The following is a 25520-nucleotide window of genomic DNA, read 5'->3' as shown; positions in this document are numbered from 1 at the left end:
GCAATGTCTGTCAAACTATTGCCACGCACCTCGATTTCGTTGAAAAAGAAATTCTGATCGGCCAACGTGAATATCATCTCTTCCATCCGGTACCCGAGTTGCTGCATGACCCGCTGGTCCTGTTTAGAAGATAAGGAATGAACATCGTAACGATACTATATTGTAATATTATAGAGGCACAGAGGTATAGAATTTTAACGATATTTAATTTAATTTTTAAGCTGCAAGTTATGTGTAATAATGTAAACCTACCTATATTATTGGTTACAGCTTAAAATGAAAATCGTAAAAAACTGACGTATACTAACCCAATATGTACACACTACACACACAGATAATTTAGTATTTTCAATAATAATAATCACTTTATTGATAATTGTAGAACCTAATACATTATAGTAACGTTATAGTAATTAAAATAAATATTTCAAATATTTATTTTTACCCAAAAGTAATAAACGCCATTTATTTGCACGGTACCGTTTTATAAAATAGTCGTAATATTATAATCTAAAAATCAATATTTAGAATAATGGTGTGCTCTGAATAATATGATACTAAATCGAATTCAGTCTCTAGAATATTATCGAAATCGAAAACTGTCATATATCATGTAAAAATATTCTATACGCATATAATTTTAGTTATTTCTCATAATTTCAGGGTTAAAAATCCTTATACTTTTATGCTCATATTTTATTTTATTTTTGATAATTTGTACGTGTGTGTCTATATATCTTGTTAATTTGTACATCACCGTTTTATTTAATTATGTAATTTATTTACACCAACAATTTAGATAAATTATTTTATTAGAGTTTGGTTTTGGTAATAACTTTGAACTTTTAACCACAATTTGATAGTAAATGTTATTTTAACTATTTTGTATACCCTTCTATGTTAATATGCAAATGATGTACTACAATTTAGCGAAGGTAAACAAATAATACACAAACGATAATCGGCGTTTTTTTACGCCTCACTACAGTATTAATGTTTAATGCCGATTGAAGCGTTTGGGAATTATCTTTTTCCATTCAACGAAAAGCAAATTTTTTCTCTACTGACAGGCGGTTAAGTAGAAATTCCGTTATACAGCGAGTAAAACGTTACTAACTGCAGTAATCACGTTAATATACACGAGTGTATCGATGAATTGTATCGACTATCGATCATATATGAAATACTACCTGGTAAGTCGGTAAGTTAATTACGGTTATTCTATACAAAGGCAGCAGTGGCAAAATGGTCAATGTGAGGCGTGCTGCAGGAAATTTATTTTCAATCTTGGTCTTTGAGCATAATTTAATAGTTATCTGAGACCAGTGTCGTAACATAACCTGTGACTGAAATATCCATACGCTACACTTGCCACACAATATATACTATTTTGTGATTTTATAAGATTCTTGGGAGGATTGAAAGTTTTATAAAGTTTTATTGATGTATTTTAAGTTTTTACGGTAACAAAATCCTAACTGTAGTAATATTAGGGTAGGTATAATAATCATTAATAAATTTAATACAATATTGAACGTACCTTGCCGTGAGCCACCGCGTAGCCACCCGTCAACAACGAGTTAAATACGATGATGGTTTCGTCTAGATCCCACACGAACACCCTGTCAAGCGGCGGGCTCTGTTGCTGTTCCGTGGCCACCGCCGCCGCCGCTGCCGTCGCCGATACGACCGGTGGTCCACCGCTGCCGAATTGCTGCTGTTGCATGTGTGGGTGGTGGTGTGGGTGCGTGTGTTGTGGGTGCAATAGTAACGGTTGCTGCTGTTGCTGCTGCTGTAGCGCCGCCGCGGCCGCAGCCGAAACACCGGCGGCCGGTCTACGACCCCGGCCGCGACCACTGCCGCAACGGCCAGTTGTTCCACCGCCCCCGCTGCCACCGACCGCATCATTTATGGCCGCTGATGATGCTGTCCGTCTAGTCGCCTTGCTGGCGGGTGGTGATGACAACACCGCTCCAGCGGTTGGATCCACCGCTGCGGCCGCGGCAGCGGCTGCAGCTGCCCTCAGTTGCATCAAGGCGGGTGTAGGAGGACTATCTGAAACACGAGGCAATACGATGTGGTTGAAACAGAGGTACAGTGAAAATAGGGAGGAAAAACGTCATATTATTATTAATATATGTCTATAGTGTCTACAGGTGTAATTTCATTAAATTTAAATTATAAAAAATATTTACGCAGTTGACGCGAACTGTGATTTCGACTTCAGTCGTCGGTCGTCGTTTTCCGGAGAAATTAGTGTTGTGTGTGAGGTTACCGACATCAAATGCAAATTCGAGTACAATATTTAGACTTTATTTGAACAGAATACTAATAAAGTTTACACTCAATATGATAGATGACCAGACTTGGTCAGGTTAATGTTGAACACGATTCGTTTACGAGGATTTTCCATCGTAGACAACGACAACGCGTGCACCAAAATATTTTCTGTGATATTATTGTCACATGTATATGTAATAATTATCTTCTAACCATTCGAATAAAGATTGACGCTTTTCTGGTAAATATATATAACGTAATATATTTAACGTATTGAATACTATGTCAATAGTCTCTTTATTTGTTATTCGTTACAAATAAATTATTATCATTTTTACAGGAATAGAAAAAAACCGGATCGTTATTATGTTTTTATATACGAAACACAATTTATTATTATTAATTTTTTGTGTTTTTCTAAATGTTTGGTGAGGCAAAAAACAATTACAATTTGGAAACTATTTTTTCAGTTAATTCAAAGTTTAATGCTATTGAAATAAAACTTTATTTATGACTCACATATTCTGTCAACATTTGAAAAATGTAATGTCATTCTTTCGGTTGTAGTTTTTGTTAATAATGACATACCAAATTGTATTAAAATCATAGATCTTGTAAGATTAACACGAATACGATTTTATTATAGGTACAAATAACATATTATTTGCCATGTTGCCATGTATAGCGTCTACATTTACATGCGATATAATTTAACTTTGATTTTTTTAGACATATAGAGGGCACGTCGGAGCGTTTGTAAATTGTGTGTGGTAGGCTAATAAAACACAGAAAAAATAGGGGTGCCAATGTGTACCCTACAAGTTCCCCCAAAATGGCGCCTTTGCTGTACATATAAGGGGCCAGGGATAAGAGTTTTATACTAACCGGATGCCGGTGGAGCGGTAGTTAACGGAGGAACACTGCCACCGATCACCATCATCTGGTGGTGGTGTTGTTGCTGCATGCCGTGTTGCTGATGCGGTGCTGCCGGCACAACTGGTGGTTGTAGCATGTGCTGTTGTTGTGGCTGCTGGTGGTGGCCTCCATGGTGATGAACACCGTGATGTCCCTGGCCACCGGAGTTACCACCGTATAGTGCCGCCGCTGCTGCATAAGCGGCAGCTGTGGCGGCAGCGGCCGTCGCCGACGACGACGACGGATATCCACCATTATCGGCTGCAGCCGCGGCGGCGGCTGTTACTACGTCCTCATCGTCATCGTCACCTGCGCCACCACCGTCGCTGACGCCATGTTGTTGGTGCTGCAAGTGGTGATGCTGGTGCTGGTGATAGTGCGGGTGAGTAAGGGCGGCTGCGGCGGCGGTGACCGCAGCCGTAGCCGGCGAGAACTGTTGCCGCTGTTGTTGCTGTTGGAGGTACTGTGGGTGGTGTGGATGAGTGGTTGAAAACTGCTGATGCTGTTGCTGCTGGTGTTGTTGCTGCTGCAGATGGTGATGAGCAGCGGCACTAGTGAGTTCGTGATGATGGTGCTGATGATCGACAAGATGCTGTTGCTGCAGTTGCAATTGATGGTGGTGGTGATGAAGGTGGCGAGATAAGTCTTCGTGTTGGTGTTGCTGCTGGTGTTGCTGGTGTTGGTGCTGCTGCAACAGTTGCTGGTGCTGCTGGTGTTGATGTTGTTGCTGCTGGTGCTGATGTTGATGCTGGTGGTGCAACTGGAGTTGTAACTGTAAATCCCCACCGATTTGCTGCTGCTGTTGTTCGTGCAGCAGTAACGGTAGCGGTGGCGGTGGTGGTGGCAGTGGCAGCACCGTCGCCGATGGATGGTGATGTTGGCCGCCGACCGCGTCAGCGCCGTAATATCCGGTGGCCGCAGTACCGCTGGTTTGGTGCTGCGACTGGTGAGAGTGCTGATGGTGTTGTTGCTGCTGTTGTTGCTGCTGCTGCTGCTGCTGGTGATGTAAAAGGAGCAAATGGTGATGGTGGTGTGGGTGAAGGTGATTACCGGCGCTGCCAATCATGTCGGCAAGACCCACTGACGGTACAGAAGTGGGGTAACCGTCGCCAATACCGCTGTAACTGACACTGGGAACCGTTGTCGTCATATCGTAATCATCCTGCTACAACAAGCACATATCGAATTATTTAAATTAATTTTATAGCCATGAAATTTATATTTTCAATATTATGCTATAAACAGTATTCCGATGATTGGGCGGAGAAAATCGAGTATTTGATAACTAAAAGTGAAAAAGAACGAAGACTTTTTGTATTAGAATTGTCAATGGATATTTATATAAATTTGACAAAAATAACGCTATGTATGGAGCGTAATATGAAAAATTGTTATAGTCGTACTTGTTTAATGGATGGTTAAATTAACAGTAAAAATCAAAACTGAGCCGTCGCGGGACGCCTGGCAGATGTGAAACATCAACAATTTTCTTTTTGTAATAATTTTGAAAATTATTATTACCTATTTAATTATTATTATTTTTTTTTTAATTATTATTAATTTTTTGCTGAGCTTCGACGAATTGAGTCGACGAGTCACTGCGTGGCGACGCGACAGCACGCCACAGTCGGTCTCACTACCGTACCGCGCCATTAGATGTTTTACATCAAAAATCTAAGCAAGAAAAGTTTATTTTTTTTTTAAATTATTATTATGTCTACATTTTTAATCTAATATTTTAAATTTTTAAATGTATTACGAGCATTTTTTATATTAAATTATAATTTTACATACTTATAACTCGCTAAAAATTATAATAAGTAGCAGAAAAAACGAAAGAGAACATAAATAATGCTAATACCTATACGTTTTATAATAGGCTATTTCAATCGTATATTAAGCTAAACACACAAAATGTGCTGAACATATATTTTGGTATACCATATACGTTGGTAAGACGGAGACTACATACTTATAACGGTTATGTGTTTACTTGATTTGAATCCTTTAGAACTGAACACTAAGCAAATTACAAACTAATTTTATCGGATGATTTCATCATAATATGACATATTAGTTTTCAATTTATTGATTAAAATGATCAAATCGTGGGTTAATTAAGTATCAATACTATTTCTGGTCTATCAATTTTAATTACGTTTTTAAATGTTTATCTTTGAAAATATCACTTTTGTAACAGTGGTGAAAGTGAAAGTTCACTAAAAAATGTAAGTTCGAGTCTTACAATTGTTGGTTACATAAACAGATTTAATGTCACTAATAGTATAATATGTAATACCCTGCTATATATGATATCCGGAAATCGGGATGCCGCAAACGCAGAATCTATAAGTACTTAATAATATTATTTTTGATAATTATACCTGTTGGCCTGCGGCGGTTGTACTCGCGGTACTGGTGGTGATAGACGGCATCGGCACTGTCGAAGTGGACGGCGGTGGCGGCGACGTCGAAGACGATGACGAGGATGTCGTGGCCGTGTCGACTTTGGTCGAGCCAAGTGTAACGGGCTGCGACGGTGGCGGTGGCGAAGAAGACTCGCCGCCGCCGATGACCGTCGGCTGTCTACCCGAATCTATCATCATCATCATGTCCACGTCGTCGTCGTCGTCGTCGTCGTCGTCCACGTCGGCACCAACACCACCGTCGCCGGTGCTGTTGGCCGTCGCGTTGGCAGTCGCGTCGCTGCACGCGCTCGCACCACCGCCGACGACGACGTCAGCTTCGTCTTCCGTATCGTCCGTGTCGTTCAACAACCGATTGGCGTCCGGTTCACTGACGTCGTTGTTCCGCTGATGACGGTTACCGTCGCGATCGTCACCGCCGACACCGACACCGCTGCCACTGCCGTCACCGTCGTCGGTGGCGTTTTCTCCGCCGTCGTCGTCGTCGTCTCCGTCGTCCCCGTCGTCGTCGTCGTCGTGGTTCTGGTGGTGGTGTTGCTGGTGTTGGTGCATCCGCCGTCTACTCCTCCTCCGCTGATCGTCGTCGTCGGCGACGACTACGTCTTCCTGCTGCAAGTGTTGCTGCTGCTGCTGCCGCACCAGCTGAAGATCAAAGTCGTCGCGCATCCGACCGAACCCTGATGACGTTTCTTATGCGCTAATGTCCGTGCGTCAAAATCTGTAAAAAAAAAAACAGAATATAACTTTTGTACCTGCAACCACGATTGTCCATAAACGGTATTAAAGTAATAACTGATCTGCGATAAAGATTTTAACTAATGCAGTTTATAAATAACTTTTTTTTTTTTTGCTATCAGCATATTTTGAATTTCAACGTGAATTAAGTTTCAAGAGAGATAATTTGTGTTTTTTTGGTTGTTTTTCAGAGTTCAGACTAATATAAATAATAGTAATAATAGTAATGCTTCAAAACTATTAGGTAGCTAATTATTATGTATTTATGTCTACTAAATATTGCGTACCAAATTGTCATTCATTGGAAAAATCAAGATATTTGTGTCTCCGTAAATTTAATTAATATCTAGGAGACGGACATTAATATTTATTTAATTAAGTGCAAAATCTTAAGTTTAAAGGCAGTTTACATATAAAAAGGAGTATATAATAAATGCTCAGAAGTCTGGTACACGAAGTACTATATGGTACGTACATGTTCTCCTCCCAAAAAACAACAAAAAAATAGTGTTCATTTTTATAAAAAGTTTATATAATTTTTTATTTAATTACCTGATAATTGTTTAATGTTTACAGATATGTCTAAAGAGACCTCGTCTAAAAATTGAAGCTATTCCCAAACTATTTAACAAAAATTAGCGTAGCTTAGGGTCAATTGAAGTAATCTGTGACAATAATACGCAATTGTACTAATCAGGTATATATATATATGTATTATGTATTATTTATTCTTATCACATTTACATTTTTTATATCAGAACACTAAGAACATTATCTATGGGTACATATTTTTTGTATTGGAAATAAATAATATAAGCGTCATGATCAATTTTGTGTATCCCAAATTCTATGTTAGGATTTTATTTATTTTAAGTGGAATTTATAATACTTAATTTATTTTATAATAAATTAATAATTAATAAATTATGGCTAAATGAAAAGAAGGTGTTTTGAGTAATTAAATTAGTCAAATAATGAATATTTGTACTATCAATGAATTTATTATTTCAACAAACATTCATTTCTTTCTTTTTATTTCTTTTTAAACCTTTCTATTCTTGAAAAAAAAATACAAGATGTAAGAATAAATAAGAATATTTGGAAGTGCAGGACACTTGTCTTATATTAAATTTGATAAATAAACCATAGATGAACATGAACAGTAAAAGTATGTAATACTGGCAAGTGGTATTGTGGCACAACTGCACAAGTAATATGGAGTAGGATAGGATAAATTCTGTGAGTTATGGCAAAATAGAATTACGCATTAACGTAAGTGGATAATGGATATCATGTTATTAGTATAAAACTCGTCACAGCCACCTTCAAGCGCTACCTGTCAGCGAAAGAGCAATGAAGGTTCTTGTTTGTAACAACTGATAAGTTCTCTGTATCCTGTACCTTTATCTTAATTCGTGATTAAGAGCCTTAAAAGATAAATACAAAGATTCGCGAGCGTCGCGGTGGCCGTACAGGAACCGGAGACGAAAAATTGCACTTCGACCTCGGGCGTAAATCGCCTTAGGCGGCAGTACCGGAAGTCTGCGATAACCACATCAAAAATGTATATAAGCGGATTACATGACGGCGTCGAAGAAAACGAAAGATTATACAACAGGTGTTATATATGTATCGATTATTACTTTATAAGTGCTATAACTGGTATAATAATAATATACTCGTCGGTGGTCGTTTATTGTTTGTGAAATTATATTGCATATTGCTACGAACGACACTTTGACTCGAAGATTACTTCAAATACCCGACAAGGCGAAAACGTCTAGTATAATAATATTACGTGTATAATACGTGTTAGTAATGGGTTGAGATACTTAATAGTACTTTTGAAAAAAATCTAAACTTTTAGCTAAATAATGTAATTTCAATACTATTAATAGGTATCTTTAGAAATTTATTTTTGAATAAATGTTAATTTTATAGAATTTACGAGTACCTATAATAGAAAACATACTTATCTACCTAATATAGCTATGATCAATGATCATTTATCATGTCTTTAAAATAAGACATTGCTATGTGATGTACGCCATACCGTAATTTAGGCCACGCATATCCTCCATAAAACATTTTTTTTTTTACTTGAACCAATTATTAATTCATTACTTATAGAAAATGACTATCAGATTTATTTGTTTAGCACATAATTCAAATTGACAATGTGAAACATTATTACAAATTATTTTAATAAATTGCAATGTTCTTAAATCATATAAGGTGAATAAAAACTGTAATAAGCGTAATATAATCTGATTTTTTATTATTAAATTATTCGCTGTGTTTAAAACCGTTGGTTGATAATACAACAATCACACAATTAAGCATAGTAATATGATAATATTACATTGTGTCAATAATTATTATTGCATAATGTTATTATTATAATAATATTCATCAGCCGTGACTCGTGAGAAACCGATGGTTTTGGATGTTATTACTTATTTTTGATAACTGTTTAAAATGTTCACCATAGGTTTTTAATGTAATATAATTTTTGTTCTTAATCACTTTGATAACAATATCTCTTTATTAGAAAACCAAAATCCTGCATGTAACTATTTTATACGTGTATATAGTTGTAGATACATTATATTTTGTCGTGGAAGGCAGTGGCGTGCCCAGCAGGTAGGCCTGGTAGGCCCGGGCCTACCCTGTTTTCAAATAATAATTATTAATATTTTTCAAGAAACATAATTTTATACAATTTTTTGCTTCATAATACGATATGTAATTGAATCATTTTGGAACAAAGATTATTTATTTATTACCCACTTATAGCAAGCGTTTATACGTTATTAATAATTCTTTCCTTCGTCGCAAACAATAGTAGCCACAGGACTGCTTATCGGCTAAAAATAGTAAATAATAGACAATAATACACCCGAAGTGAGTTATTTATACATTCGTCACTGACCGTTCACTGCCGACAATCGTCATTTGATATAAGATAATGAATATGGTTTACAAAATATATTTTATTAGTTTATTACAGTGTGTACTGTGTAGTGTGTAGACGTATTATAGTGACTTGTGTGTAACCGAGCCGATCGAGGAAATCGTTTTGTCTGTTTTTGTTTATGTACACTATTAGAATAACCTAAGTACTTTTTTTATTTTATATTGATTATAACTTGACTAATAATTAAATAAAAATAAAAATATGATTAGCCAGTTTTTTAAACCTATTCCGAAACCCACAAGGACATTGAACGATGACGATAGTACAATAGATCAACCACAAACAAAAATGTTAAAATTAAATGTTACCTCAACTTCTAACGAGTCTTCTATTTCCTCGTCTAGCTTAAATGTGCTTGATATTAGCTTAAATAGTGATGAACAACCTATTCAGCCGATTATCAATTTTCCACGTCGTAAAATTTGTGAAAAACAACGTAGTTTTCAAAGTTCATGGTACAAAGTTTATCCTTGGATTGAATATTCTGTTCAATTGGATGCAATTTTCTGTTTTTTTTGTCGTCATTTTACTAGTTCTATATCTCGTGAAAAGCATCAAGATATTTTAATAGCCACAGGATATAATAATTGGAAAAATATTTCGGGGATGGCAAAAAAACATAACTCGGCAGATTCGCATAAAACATCGTTAGCCAAATATCAAGGTTATATATCATCAAAAAGTATAGGAGCTGTTACAACTCAAATGAATAGTCATGTCGAAGAGAATATAAATAAAAATCGAGAAGTATTAAAAAGTGTAATTCGTTCAGTTTTGTATTGCGCACGACAGGATATAGGTTTACGTGGTCACAATAATGTAATCGAATATTCAAATGAAATATTTTTATGTACTTATAATTAAAAAAACTATTGTTTCATTTGCATTCATTTAGGTATTATTCAGTTATATAAAAACTTAATTTTATTTTTTAATATGTAACTTTAAGTATTATTAACAAGTCAAATATGAGGAATAAATTGTGTTGTACTATATTATTTTATAATCATTTTTTCTGATTCAATTTAAAAATATTATTAAGTTTCTAAAAAAAAAAAATAATGTGTATTGTGTACATATAAACTAAAATAATTATAACCGGGCCTATCCTACATTTTGATCCTGGGCACGCCTCTGGTGGAAGGTATAATAATATCCCATACCTATAATCTATAATATAGGTATAATACACATGCATACATAGATTCTATATGTATAGGCATGTGCACTTTAATTTCAGTTAGCATTGTGCACGGTACGCCATCACTACCACAAATTGTGTTAAAAATATAAAAATTATAATAATATATCGCTGTAGTTCGGCGTGCTAAAAAGAACATGCTTTTTAATCCCCTTTCGAATTGAATGATTAAAAATATGGATTAAAATTGCACCCATGCATATATACGATAAATTATTATGATAACACGGACGTATTGTAGGTATTAAAAATTATATTTATTATAAATTAATCACAACGGACTCGTTGAATTACAAGGGCTTTTAGGAAATCCAAATTATAGGAATTATAAGTGCACCACTTATATATTATAATGTTACCCTAGGATAATAAATTAAAATAATGGATTAATTTCTTTTTAAATGAATTGAATAAATATTATTGTTCGCATTTACCTTTGGAGCTAAATAATATTATATTGCCTGTTAACCGTCAACTTTTTTCTCAACGTTAACCTCATATATAACCTCGGCTCAATTGTAAATTAATTAGAGTTATTATTTGTCATCAACTCGTCAAACTCTTGACCGAACAAGATCCGAAAACACTAATCAATCAGTAATAATATTATATAGAATATTAAATAGATATAAAAAATTATAGTGATATTATAATACACTCGTATGTCGCAGGTATGAATTTGATGTACATGCAATAATATAATATTATAATGATATGTAATACACGAGTATTAGGTATAAAATAATATGAAATTTCGTCGTCGTAGCCCGCGCCGGTTTTCGGAAACGACGACACTAGAGCCGTGTGAAACGGAGGAATAATGATAATACGAATAATAATAATACTGAACAGAAAAAAAAAGAACAAAATATACGGACGAATGGAAAAAAAAAAGTGTGACACGGCCGCCGCCGCCGCCGAGACGGGCGACGGGGCCCACACACGCCGCCGCGACAACGATGATGATGTTATCGGTGCGCATACATCACCGACCGGGACCTCGGCGGGGCGGGTAGGTGACACGCGTCGTCGAACCGGGTTTTTCGTGGTCGTCGCATTCGGTCGTATTTTTTTTATTTTAATTTAATTTTTTCGTTTTGTCTTTTACGCATTAAACGCGCGTAAAAATAATAATAATAATAATAACGATGATAGAAATAATAATAATAATAATAAATTCCTGACGTTCGACTGCCCAGTCGGTGCGTATTTCGTGTGTGTGTGTGTGTGTGTGTTTTTTGTCCGTTGTTGTATTTTATTCTACGCCGCCGTGCCATCCCGCAGGTCATGCAGCGCGCGTTATGTTGTGATATAGTCGGCGGCGTGTAGGTTAAGACTTCCCCGGTGCGGTGGAAAAAAAACCAGATAAACACACGTCGAACCGTACGGTTTTACATTATTATTATTTTTATTTATTTATCATTTCTGTCGTAGTCATTTGTTTTTTAGTATTTTTCCCCCCTTTCCCCGTGCGTTGCAGATCACGCCGCCGATCATAATATACCTATACGTATCTACGCGACAAAAACAAACTGGAAAAGAATTAGGAAAACGATCAATCTCCAGCGACGTAATTACAATCCCGCAAAACCGCAGCGATTCGCGGTACAAAATAAATGATAAAAAAAAATGCAATACGCCATCACGACGTCCGTCCAAATGATATAATGACACCGCGGCGTCAAAAGCCTGATTCGCATTACATCGCCAAATCGACTTGTTGGTAACGCGTGTTACCAATATTTTGATACCCATAAGTACAGGTATTAGGTACGGAACATGACGGCTCGACACGGTGTATAGTGTGAACCCGACGGTTTTATTTTAATTACCGCCTCGTTTCACCGGTGGCATTACGATATCGTGGCACGACCGGTCATTATAATCACATAAACTATAAAGTGCCACGCCCGGTTTGTCGTTCAACGACTGCATCGTGTATACTATTTTATATTTATTATTTCAATAATGTTGATGTATTTTATACAATGTACATGCTACATACCTACTATAATATTGTAGACATATTAATACATTTATCATTACACCGTTTTTGTGTCTCTATTAGCAAACGACCATTATTTATACATAATATATAAGTTATTAATAATATTATACAGTCTTAACTATATAAATTTTCGTATTTGGCACTAAGTATAAATAATAAAATGACGGTCTATACACATATATTATAATAAGTGTTTGGTTATTTATTTGTGTTTTTATATTCGTCTTGTTTTTATAAATATTTATAAATAAGGATCACGTGTAACGTGTTATTGCATGAGGCAAAAGGTAAACAACATTTTAAAAAGGCTAAAAAATCACAAATTACTTACAATAATATTACTTATTAGTAACGACCATCGCAGACCTTTACCGATTTAAAAAAAAAACATAGGCCACAAATATGAACAAGTGGAATTAGTTCGCTAGATGTTGCACCCATTTCTTTATTCAGTAGAACAAAATAATGGCATGTTTATATTTTAATTATAAGTGAATTATAACATAACATTATAGTGGATTATAATTCTCTTCGATTGAAACATAGAAATCTTATGAATCAAAGTTCACTTTGAAAATTAAAATCCGTCCAACCTATATCCTACAATCTTGTCAAACGATAAGTCTTTTATATCGTTTTGAAGTATCTCGGAAAGTACTGACTACGATATGAATTGAAACATTTGCTGTTACTTACAGATTAGACTCGTATTCATTAGTATAGTAATACACCTAGTCAGTAGGTAATGGCTACCTACTTTAAGTATACTTGTCAGTTGTCACATATTATTTACTTAAAAATATTGTTATATCAATTTTTCTATGTTTTCCTACTTGTAACACGGCTGACTGTAGTACCTTATACCTAACCTTAATACGAATATAATTACATGCAGAATAGGCCCACAAAATTAATGGTACTAACCGAAATTTCGGTATAAGTTTATTATAATAGTAATATGTCGTATGTAGGTTTATGGATTCTATAATAGTAATCAAATGGGGCCACAATATCTGAGTCATAGAAACCTACGATTGTATTAGTATAATTGTTATATTCATTATACAATAATATCCTTGAATGGTAAAATTGAATTATTTTGTTGTCAATATTTTCAGTATATGTAGTTATATTTTAAATGACTGTTATTCTCAATATAAATCTTAATATATTATCTTCAATTATTTGTATCTTAAAATTAAGTATAAATACGAGAAGGTATTAAAATTAAATAATAGTATATTATACATCCATACTAAAGACGATTGGTTTAGAGTAAGCCACATATTCATTTATTACTATCATGATAAATTATTATTGTTTAATATTATGCGGTTCTCAATCTTTTAAGGACCCAAATTTCTTCCTGAAAATCGATCGTGACCCACATGGTTTCACTTTTATAGGATAAATACAAGTAGTTCTAAAATATAAAAGTTTATTTATTACTTTTTTACTTATTACCTTATTAAGTCTTTATGTTTATAATTATTAATCAATATAATTTTACAAATGTATTTTTAATAATGAGTCGTTTGTTTGTTTCCTGCTGTAGTTGATAATGATAATAGCACCTTATAATTTTTATGGTTTATGTGTATATAGTATAAAATAATATATGAGTATCTTAGAATCTTCATAATTAGTAAAAATTCTCATGACTCACCAAAAATTGACTCACCATTGGGTCGAGATCCACAGTTTGAGAAATACTGGTTTATATAGTATACGTGTTTTGCGTGTGTATAAATTGTAATATTTTGGCCAAAAAAAAGATTGTGAGTGCATCATAACTGTATGATTACCTAATATGTTATGACTTGTGAGTAATATATTAGTAAGAAATTTCTAAATATTTAGATACATTTTAAAAGTTATAACATATATTATTGAGATTTAATAATTAATATCATACAATGTGTGTATACAATTTTATACTAATTTACTTATATTTCAAAACTCAAAAAATACTAAGTTATTAAATACCTATCTAAAATTTAACATAATATCACTAACTGTATTATTTAGGTGCGTATCGAATTTATTTATATAACATAACAAATATCATACATTTTACTTTATTCCTATGTATTTATGTATTGATTAAGTATTATATGTTGTGTCTACTATAGCAACTTATATTACATTATGAGCAGCTCGCTTGAATGTCAATAAAAGTTCAAAAAATTGTTTCTCTCAATATACTGCCGTCACATTACATTATAAGCTTATGTTTTCGGCACAAGCTCCTTAAACACATATTGAGGGGTTGATATGGAGAAATCGTTACGGTGGGGGTCAGGGTGGTGGTTTCAACACGCCTACGCCGCCTAAGCCACACCATCATCGATTGATATAGGTACTTGCCGAATTTATTTGTATCAAGCATACATATCCAATAAATTACTATATTTTATTATGTACCTATTGCACCTAATATCTATACAGAGTTGCGTATTAAAGAACACCACGCGTGTTGTTTGCTTAAACATTACAGAGTGCGACTTATTATTAAACTCAAAGGTAAAACTATTACATGTATTCTATCATTGTTTTCTACGATATTTAAATTTTTAATAAGCGAATTATGAGTATGTCAAATATTAAAGTTTAAATAAACTCGCTTTGTCGCTTAAAATTTAAAACATTATACAAAGCCAAAGAGAGAACACATGCAGATCATGTTTTGATAATAAACTAATATTATGCTCTATAATATATTTAATAAGTTTGGCATATTTTTGATTAATTATAAAACGTATAGCTATAAGTTAAGTGAGTGGGTGTGTGACGTTCTCTTAAGTTGTTTTATTTTTAATCTTAAATTTCTTATTACAAAATCTATTACACAAAAATATATTTAATACAGTAAGTGATGATATAATAATATATAAATAAGAAAAAGGACATGATTGTATAAGTATTATGATCACGAACAATCCTCATACTAGAAGATCTTAGAGTTTATAACAATTATTTTTAATTACAAATTTGTGAGATAAAATAAGTTACTTGGATAGTAATTTAAAATTTAAATTATATTTTTATTTAATAATATATAACTATGGGTACTATTAAGTAAGCCGATACCGTCGTCTTTTTAGTTTTTAGTCATCATTTGTTGATGCAAGACTCTTCTTTAATTATAAGATTTGTATAATTTTTGTAATTTTATTTGTATAGTTTTTAATTATTATACGCGTATTGTAGTTACTGCATAATGAACTGGAAATACAATAGGATCATTATATATTAAATGATTTGATAAGCGTATAAAAAGTCGCCCAAATAAAAGATTTAGATTAAAAACATTAAATACAATTGGTGTTTGAAATTTTCGCACATCTCCATAGTAATTTGATAAAGCATTATGTCAAAAATTAGGCGTGCGCAGACTTTTAAAAGTAGAAAGTAGTCATAATATATTATTATTGATCCTCATCTATATTAAAACTATTAAACTTTTTTAAACTTAATGTTCTTTTATAATACACATATAATAGAAAATTAAAAATTATACACACAACACACATCACACATCGTTTTTATCGAGTAGGCGAGTATATTCATGACAGGTTTACATAAAACTTAAAATAAAATAAGAAAAAAATTAATAATGCTATTTCAATAATCACAAGTAAAACATTGAACAATTAGTTTCAATTAACTCGTAAAAATTGTTTTTAATTTACTTAAAAATATAATCTAAAATTGACTTTGGTAATTTAAATATATTTATATTATATAAGCAATTTGAGTGAAGCATTGGGCACTTCGGCCCGTGAAAAATCGCAAGGCGTGTCTGAGCAAACAAAAATTGGTTCGATAAAGAGTTAACACAGATAAGTAGTTTAAATTTCTTAATTTTGTGAAATTGGATATATTATTATAACGGAGAGGCGTGGGGTACGGAAACGATCGTTTAAGCAGGAAAGAAGTTTATTGAACCAGAATGAGAAGACCAGCAGATATTCCTCATATATTAATTATTATAGTCAGTATAGGTAGCTACTAAAACTACACTATAATGCAGGGGTCACCAATTAATATTTTTGAAGGGCCACATTAGGAATCTGAAAATTTTTTGTGGGCCTTCAAAATTCTAAGTACATATTTACATTATTTAAAAATCAATAAATCTAACAAAAATAATAATTTACAATAATAACACATATTATAATGTTGTCGTAATATGACGTGTTATTTGTTCTTTGTCTGCGGTCCTCCATTTGGTGACCTATGCTATAATGTAAGTACACGTATCTATCTATATCTATATATTTTATATATATTATATATACAGTAAATTCCCGTTACAACGAATAATCCCGTTATAACGAAAGTCATAGAAGTCCCCTGCCGAAAATCAGGGCTTATAAAGAGCTTATTCGAATTTTAGTTACAACAAAATTTCCGTTATAACGAAAAAAAAATCGGTCCCCTGGAGTTCGTTGTAACGGGATTTTACTGTATACCTATGTACCTATACAATATACATGTTTAGATAATTATTTTTTTAGAAATCAACGTTGACAATGTTATATACATTTGTCTGAAATTACTCAATACAATTAATAATAAATAATATATATATATATATACGCGTATGTATCGTTGTTTGCAGGAGATCCGCCATCAGTGGCGGCCATTTTGACAATATGTACTTACACGCGCTATTATATCGGTATATTTTTACAGCTTGTCCCTTCTTCGGTCGGCCGGCCCACTGCACGACACGCGATTCGCACCACCGCGTCGCCGTCACGGATCGTCGCCGATCCATATCCGGACGCTCCCTCCACGCCCGACAAAAAAACAAACCTCACGTCAACACCACCGCAGACGCGGCGTGCGCTTTGAAAGTTCTAACCGTCGGGCCCGCGACACGCACATCACCGGCGCGGCGAACCGCACTCTTACCTGCCGCGTCCAGGCGGACCGCCACGCTGGTAACGCGAAACCGGCACGGCGCAATGCGATCACTCTGCAGTGCGTACAACGCTATATAGATATAGCACAGCTCATACGATCGACGATTTTCGTCACAGTAACTCAACCCGTCGGTGCGTCCGCGCGCGCTGCATCGCGTATGTACGCGGAAATCGATATCGCCAACCGCGTATACTATTTCGTACATAGACAACGATGGCTGGTGCTGCACGCGATATAGAAGTGACACTATCGTAACGACCGCAAGACATGTATAATAATATATAAATTATGTAATAATATTATATATTATTATAACGCGTCACGAGTATAGATTTTACCATATTATTATTATTAATATTATTATGTACCTATGACTGGAGAGCAACAACGAAAAAAAAAAAAATTGCACGCTTATTCTTTTATGTTAAAATATAAAGGATATATTATGTACCTTATATACCTATCATACCTATATATCGTGGACGTGCAGCAGTTGTTGACGACCGCGGCTTTTTTGTTGAATCTCGCGATGTCGTGTCACAGAAATCGTGCTGTCCGAACGCCCGCGACGTATTTATTTACAATACATATTATAATATACGTTGCACGGGTATACTATAAAATATACAACGGTAAGGAGATAAAATATAATAATAATCGTAGTGTCTATATATACCTATATACACGATATGTGCAATTCACCGCGATATTGCTGCGAATAATATCGTTTTAATTTATGACGATTTCGCGCGACTACATCATATATAGGTACATATAGGTTTATGACTCGTATATAATACACGTAGACGACAGAACGGGATAAAAAGTAAAAACCGCGACGACTGCGGCGGAATGGACGACGGCGTGTACCTACGTGGAGAGATTTAAACGCGCGCGCGCTACAGACGGCGATATTACCTCCACACACACACACACACACACACAACACGCGCATATACGTTATTGTCGTGATAATATATTGCGACCCGCGTGTCTGCCGTGAGCCGTTGTATATAAATATTATCATACATATTACACACATACACACATAGTAATATATAATATATATATATATATATACTTGTAAGTAAGGATTGTTCGTGTGTAGGTATATGCGAACACATGTATATATATTATACACACATAATATATAATATGTATACTTACGACATATATACACGCGTGTAAACGACTCGATATAAGCCCGCGCGCGTGTACGTTATATATATTATTATAATATATTTATGTGTGCGCGGGGCACGCGCGGTTGCCCCGGCCGACGACGACGGTACAGGCGCACTATATGGTGGTGTCCGGTGGTGGCGAGATGACGCGGCGACGAGATCTCTTGCGCCGATAACGGGCCGCGGCCGACTGTGAGCGTATACCTATATATATACGATAATAATATACATTATATATACGCTGGGCGACTGTCACTGCAGCCATAATACACACGAGCTCGCGAGCTCGAGAAACACAAACGACCGAATAAAATACGCGTATTATATGGTTATTATTATTATTGCTGTTGCTGTTGTTGTACGACGACGACGACGGAAGAACAGTATAATATATTTTAATATATTATACAGGGTGATTCACCAAGCATGCTCGCCCCCATTCTTTCATCAAATAGTTTATTTATTAAAATTCTGATTTTTGGATTTTTAAATAATATATGCGTCGCACTACCACTTGTACTATATACATAAGGAGCGTGTCCTGTAGCGATACAAAGTTTGTTTTTACAATTATAAAACATCCTTTTTTAATTGATCTATTATATTGTTAAACATTTTAATATGTACCTAATTTTAAATTAAAACAAGTAGTTTTTTAATTAATCAGATATTTATACTATATAGTAAAAGTTCAATAGGAAAAATTAAAAAAGAAAATATCTACTAAAATAAAGATGTAATATTAGATCTAGTATTTATACTTTGACCATTTTTATAAATTATATAAATATTGATAGATTATTGTAGAATACTAAAAATTTTAAATCAACATAGAGCCCTCCTTTTTTCCTTGTTCATTATTATAGACTTACCAAAGCTTAGTACCAAAGTTAAATAACACAAAATTACTTGCTCGAATTTTGATTTTGCAAAATCATGATGCGTCAACTTTTTCAGAAAAATGATGTGTTAAATAATTTACTTTAGAAAACTGAGGTTCTTCTTAAAAAGAAATTAGAAAAGTTAGTAAAATGTCCAAAGAATATTTCTTAAGTAGTACAACAAAATTAAAGAATTTAAAAATATGGCCTTAATGTATACTTGAAAATTGCAAAAATCTAATTTTGAAAAACTGCGTTATTAAAGAAATAAAGGGGGTGAACATTTTTGATGAATCACCCTATGTACATAATATAATATATACAGTTTGTGTGTGTGATGACACTATGAAAAAGTCTAGCGCTCAACAAACCTTTCCTAAACGCGTAGTCGTCTGCAGAGACCTATCGTACGAGAGGCCCCATCTGCCATCACACGCGTATAACATATCTAACTCGTGTATAATATATTAAATTTGTTTGCATTTCAAGTGTGTATAATAAAAAATGTTATTTAAATGCACGGATGACTCGATATGTACATCATTATATTATTATAATAATATGTTACACAACCGACGTCGTAAATACCGAGATGCGTCGCGTATGCCGACCATGGCAACACCGCGTTATATGGACGATGAAACACTAAAAATCAGTACGCCGAAGTTAAATGCTAAGGGGTCTACCGTTTGTTGTTTATTATTAAATACATACAATTTGTACAATTATACATTATTTCATACTTTAGACATTTTTTAGCAGTTTTTTCACATTATATCAACCGTAAATATTTTATTCTCACGATTTATTGTTACAGCTAGAAATAAATATTATGTAGATAAATTGTATGCATTTTATAATTTATTTAATTTATACATTATTATAAATTTAATTAACATTAACTATAACAGAAACTCCATTTATGGTACTTTTCATGAAATAGTCTACTAATATGTACTGCATGTATATGTATCACAAATATAGCTGATAATTCCTTTAACAGCCTATAATTTATGTGGGCCCCCAAATATTGGGTATACGTACAGGAATATTTCATAGATATATAATAAAGTAATAAGTAAATGCATGCATTAAACATTTATACATTTTGTTATACCTTTTAAAACAAAAATAAAACCATGTTTTAGAATTGATATCTTTATAATTAAAGTTAAAAACTAAAATAAATAACATAACTTGTATAATATCCATTAGTTGATGGTTTTAATTTTAAGAAAAAAAATCGAGTAGATACCTAGCTAATTGAAAATTAAATATGTATTTGAAGTTTATTGTACTAGATTTAATTTTTCCCCACAAATTTCATTTGCGTTCACAGGATCTTATTATAATCCTTGTAAGGTTTTATGATTAACAATAAAAATTTAAAAAGAATCCATGTTATTATAAAATATAAACAACCAAACTACAGTGAATAATATGTACAGTGTACACGTGCGAACATACTTTTTTTATCTTGTCTACATGTTAAATGTAATTAAACAAATATAGGTAGGCACTAACGAGTATAACATCATGAATGACTCATAAGCTAATAAAAGTCAATAAATTATTAGTTCACGATCCCACGTAACAATGTTGCGACAATTATGTTACAGTAAAAATGTCATAATAAAAATATCGCGATGTTCAAAATATGATAATAAACATATTATTTACATTTATATTATAATTTAATTTAATACTGCTTTTCATATACATTTATAAAATATACAATCATAGTTAATAATTAAAATAATATAATAAATAATTATATTTTTGTATTTTATATTTAAAATAATGCAATAATCTACGCCGGTAGTCATAAATTGATAGATTTTCATTATCAACACATATATTCTAAAGTCTTATCGCAGTATCTTTGTATTATACTCTACGTACTTCCAAATAATTTTATTTTCGTTTCTTCTTTCTTTTTTATGAATAAAATAATTAAACTTAAGTAAAATAATTTTACATTTTTTTGGCTTATTATTTAATATTTATATATAATACATACTCGAATGACATGGTCAATTTGGTTGTAGTCTACACATTGGTATATACACTTAATTTTTTGTAAGTAACTATGATATTCTAATCTAATCTAATCCTACTAAAGGCCAAACGAAAACCAGAACTACGAACTATATCGGTGACTGCAGCGATATCTTACTACTTACGACATTTTTGTTTTGGTGACATCTTTATTGCGACGTTTTTACCACGATATTTTAAGTTTTAACGGGACAATATACGGATACTCACATTTGGAGCAATTTATATATTTTTTAAACGATTATAGACAATAACTACTGTTGGAAAACATCTCGGAGTGTATATCTCTGTTTAGTTTTCAAAGTGATTACCGGAAATGAACAAGATTTTGTTAAATATGTAAAATAAAATGGTATTACTACTCTCTTAAAATTATGTGCTATTTTATTATAAATTAGACTACAATTATTCGTAAAAATAAAATTCTAGAATAATTCATAGGAAATATCGTAAGAAACAAACAGAAACGTTCAGCTTTTTTAATAATAAAAATGCGCTAAGCTGTTAGAAGATTGGAAGTACTAAACTATGGCATATACTATATTATGTTGTACTATCAATGTACTATGTTTATTAAGCATGTATGTATATGAAAGAATATTTTTTTCAATGGTTATAATTAGTTAAGATGAGCTTTTATTTTGATCGCACCTATTTAAAGATTCAAACAATTTTATTGAGCTAAACGCACAAGGAACGCACAAAAATTTTAATAGAAAACAACTTATGGGTAACAAAGACTAGCTTAAGTTTTCTCAGATTAAGGGGAATTAAGATACCGTCACTATATTATACATTTATAATAATACGTTGTAAGTATATAATAAGTTGTAATAAGTAGTATGATGGTCACCTGGTCACGAATTGGTGGCGTATTATTATTTATTAGGAATATAATATAAATTAGGGGTCCAGAATCTTTTCGTGTAAATGAAACATTTTTTCAAATAATTGAGAAATCATGATTTTAAAAGAGCCGCACTAGTTAAAATAAAAAAAAAACATGCCGTAGTACAAAAAAATACTAATATATTTTATTAAACAAATTCAATGGCTATTAGTAAACTAATAGACATTAAAAACATAAAAGTAAGTCTTAAATTTTTTTCATTAATTCATTATAATGCATTAAATTATTATTATTAATACAAATATAACGTAGGTATTATTTAATTATATCCAATAACACACGACAATAAAAAAAACTTAGGTATCTATATTAATTAGTTTTAATTATTTTATATTTTACGGGTTTTGACTTTTGATATTGACGCATATTCTGAAGAGCCGCAGATTGTATGCTAAGGAATTACAGGTTCCAGATCATAATAATAATATCGAACGTATCAAAGTCCAATTCGAAACAAATAAAAAAAAAATCCTAGTGGTGATACCCGGTAACACGTTATTATAAACAGCTCTTGACTTAAATTAAAATTTTAATGAACTTTATATGATAGCTGCTCAATTCGACTGCCATAATATTAAAATACTCGCAATCCATCGATATTTTCCCTAGTTGTATGCGTTAAAAACAACTTTAAACCGCGGTACACAAACAATTATGCAAATCGAACAATGTACGCCACACGAAAAAAAATAACCGCTCGTCCCTATGATATAATATCTCATCGGAGGGACGATGTTGTTGGATAGTCGTGGGTAAAGGGTGTAGGGGTTTGCCGGTTTGCGTATATATTTCATTTTTATCGTATTGTTTCGCCGTACGGCTGCAGCGCCGCGTCGCTCCGAAATAACGTTTAACCATATCATACATAATACACATCGGGTCGCATGTCGTGTAGCCGATGCGTATTTTCTCTCAAACGTTATTCCAGCCCTGTATACTTCACTCTATACTCGATCAAATTCTAACAATTTATTGTACACGTCTTGTGCTTTAAAACTATTATTTCTTATCACAATATTATAATATAATTTCCCATTGGGGTTGCCTGCGACATTTCATTGTTCGTCACCATAATCAATTAATAATTAATTAATCAGGCACATATTAATAACTAAATTAATACAATGATACTACTATAACTAATTATAAGCAAAATAGGTACAGGGTGTATAATATCATATTATATTATCATATGCTTGATGAGGTAGGTAATTATATACGTACCACTCAGTAGCTTTGAATAATTGCAGTGATCGATGGTCTGTGTCGGTGAATATAAGTATAGGTACTGCTACAAGAGCAGTCTTCTCTGCCGGCGCCGTCGCTGTTGGGAGAGACGAACCGCGAGTTCGGATGTTCTCGTCGACGCTTTTGCAGACGATATTATTATCACTTTCTGTCACTATTAAACGATATAATATATATGTGTATATTAACGCATTAAATGAATCACAACGAACGCGATTTATTATTATAAGTACATTTTTTCGGTGGCACAACGGTTTCGACGACACGATTAAAATATGATATATCACAAAGGTCGTCCTTATGTAAAAACAAAAAACTATCGCGCAGTACCGTACCTACCTATTGCGCGTAGCGCGGGCGCGACGAGAAAAATTCGCGCGCAAACGCGAGTGTGTACGTCTCGCGGATGCGGAGCGGTTTACGACGACGTCTCGAATACTACTACCGCGAGTCGCAGTCGTCGGCAACGCACGGCTAGTAACCCATGGGCGGGGGGGACTGGAGTGGCAGGGCAGCCTCGATAGTGGTAGCGGCGTGCGCGAAGTGCGCTTGCGCCCGAGCACTCCCCGCGACCCGCGCGCACAAAGGGTTGCAGGTATCGTCGTCGGCGGTTCCCCCCAAGCGGTAAGGTTTAATAAAAAATTATAAACTATAAGCCCGCGTATATATTATAAATTTATTAGAATAATACTATATTATAATATTAACACTGAAATTGTACCCACGACGAAACTAATATTATTTAAATGTACAATAATATCTAAGCATACTTGAATAAAATTAAATGCCTATTACTAAAATCTAAATAATATAATACGACCGAAGTGCTGCGAATACGGTTCATTAGTTATTACTCGATACCTAATAATATAATATTACCGTCATTGATTGTTATCAATAAATTATCTAAATTATATAGATAGTTTATAGGATGTACAGGGTTTTTCTACATTTTAAGCGATATAGACTTCTAAATATATAACTTTAAATACAATAGCTTTCTATTTTTCAACTTAACTGTATAGTCCGATATAGGTACTATAAATTGCTGAACAATTTTAAAAACACTAATTAACTATACATAAATGTACAATTATATGGTTTCGAAATGTACTGGAATTTTTAAACATACATGAATACAGTATTAACATAAAACAGTAATAGTTAAAAATAAATATACCTACTAACATAATAGCTTAACTTATTTAATAAGTGTGCCTTCTATAACAATCGATCTAAAAATGCGATAACACTTTTGTAACTCATCTGAATTCGTTATGATGTCTATTTGAGAATCCACATTTTATAAGATTTTTGATTTTAATCAGAATATTCAACGTGTGAAACTTCTTAAAATTTAAAATATTCAAATCAAAATGTAAAGGATTTAAGAATTAAAATTTGGAAAAGCGGATTAATTGATCTCATATTCTCATGTAGTATAAAATGTGGATTCTCAAATAGACATCATAACGAACTCAAATCAGTTTTCAAAAGTATTATCGCATTTTTAGATCGATCGGTATGTAACAACTGTTCACACTGGTTGCCACCAATTCTCTTAAATTTGAATATTCTACAATGATAAATTATTACAAACCAAAAAAGTTTCTGATTGGAGAATATTTATAACGTCGAATATATATAAAAGTAAATAAAATATATTCGATATTTTAATCTGGAATATTGTTTTAAATTGTCAAGTTTTTTAACAAGTATAAAATTGTTTATCGACATGTTATATTTTATAGAGAAAAAATAATTC

At 33.1% G+C, this 25520-nt stretch overlaps 1 protein-coding gene across 2 annotated transcripts in view; it reads right to left on the bottom strand.

Moving 5' to 3' along the window:
- LOC132924361 (la-related protein Larp4B-like) overlaps positions 1 to 24214 on the bottom strand; it is a 31573-nt gene extending 7359 nt beyond the window's left edge. Inside the window, exons 1-5 of one of the 2 annotated variants that reach the window (XM_060988618.1) lie at positions 23732 to 24214; positions 5580 to 6339; positions 3166 to 4360; positions 1541 to 2055; positions 30 to 119 (exon numbers count right to left, since the gene is read on the bottom strand). In XM_060988618.1, the coding sequence (XP_060844601.1) occupies positions 30 to 119; positions 1541 to 2055; positions 3166 to 4360; positions 5580 to 6287 (2508 nt within the window). In that variant the 5' untranslated portion in view covers positions 6288 to 6339; positions 23732 to 24214. The remainder of the gene's footprint in view (positions 1 to 29; positions 120 to 1540; positions 2056 to 3165; positions 4361 to 5579; positions 6340 to 23731) is intronic. The other variant, XM_060988619.1, reaches the window with a different exon arrangement.
- Between the last annotated feature and the right edge of the window lie 1306 nt (positions 24215 to 25520).

Source organism: Rhopalosiphum padi, chromosome 3 (genome assembly GCF_020882245.1).
Source record: "Rhopalosiphum padi isolate XX-2018 chromosome 3, ASM2088224v1, whole genome shotgun sequence".
Taxonomy (NCBI): domain Eukaryota; kingdom Metazoa; phylum Arthropoda; class Insecta; order Hemiptera; family Aphididae; genus Rhopalosiphum; species Rhopalosiphum padi.
Note: the sequence above shows the minus strand (reverse complement) of the source record. Positions and strands in the feature narration are given on the sequence as shown.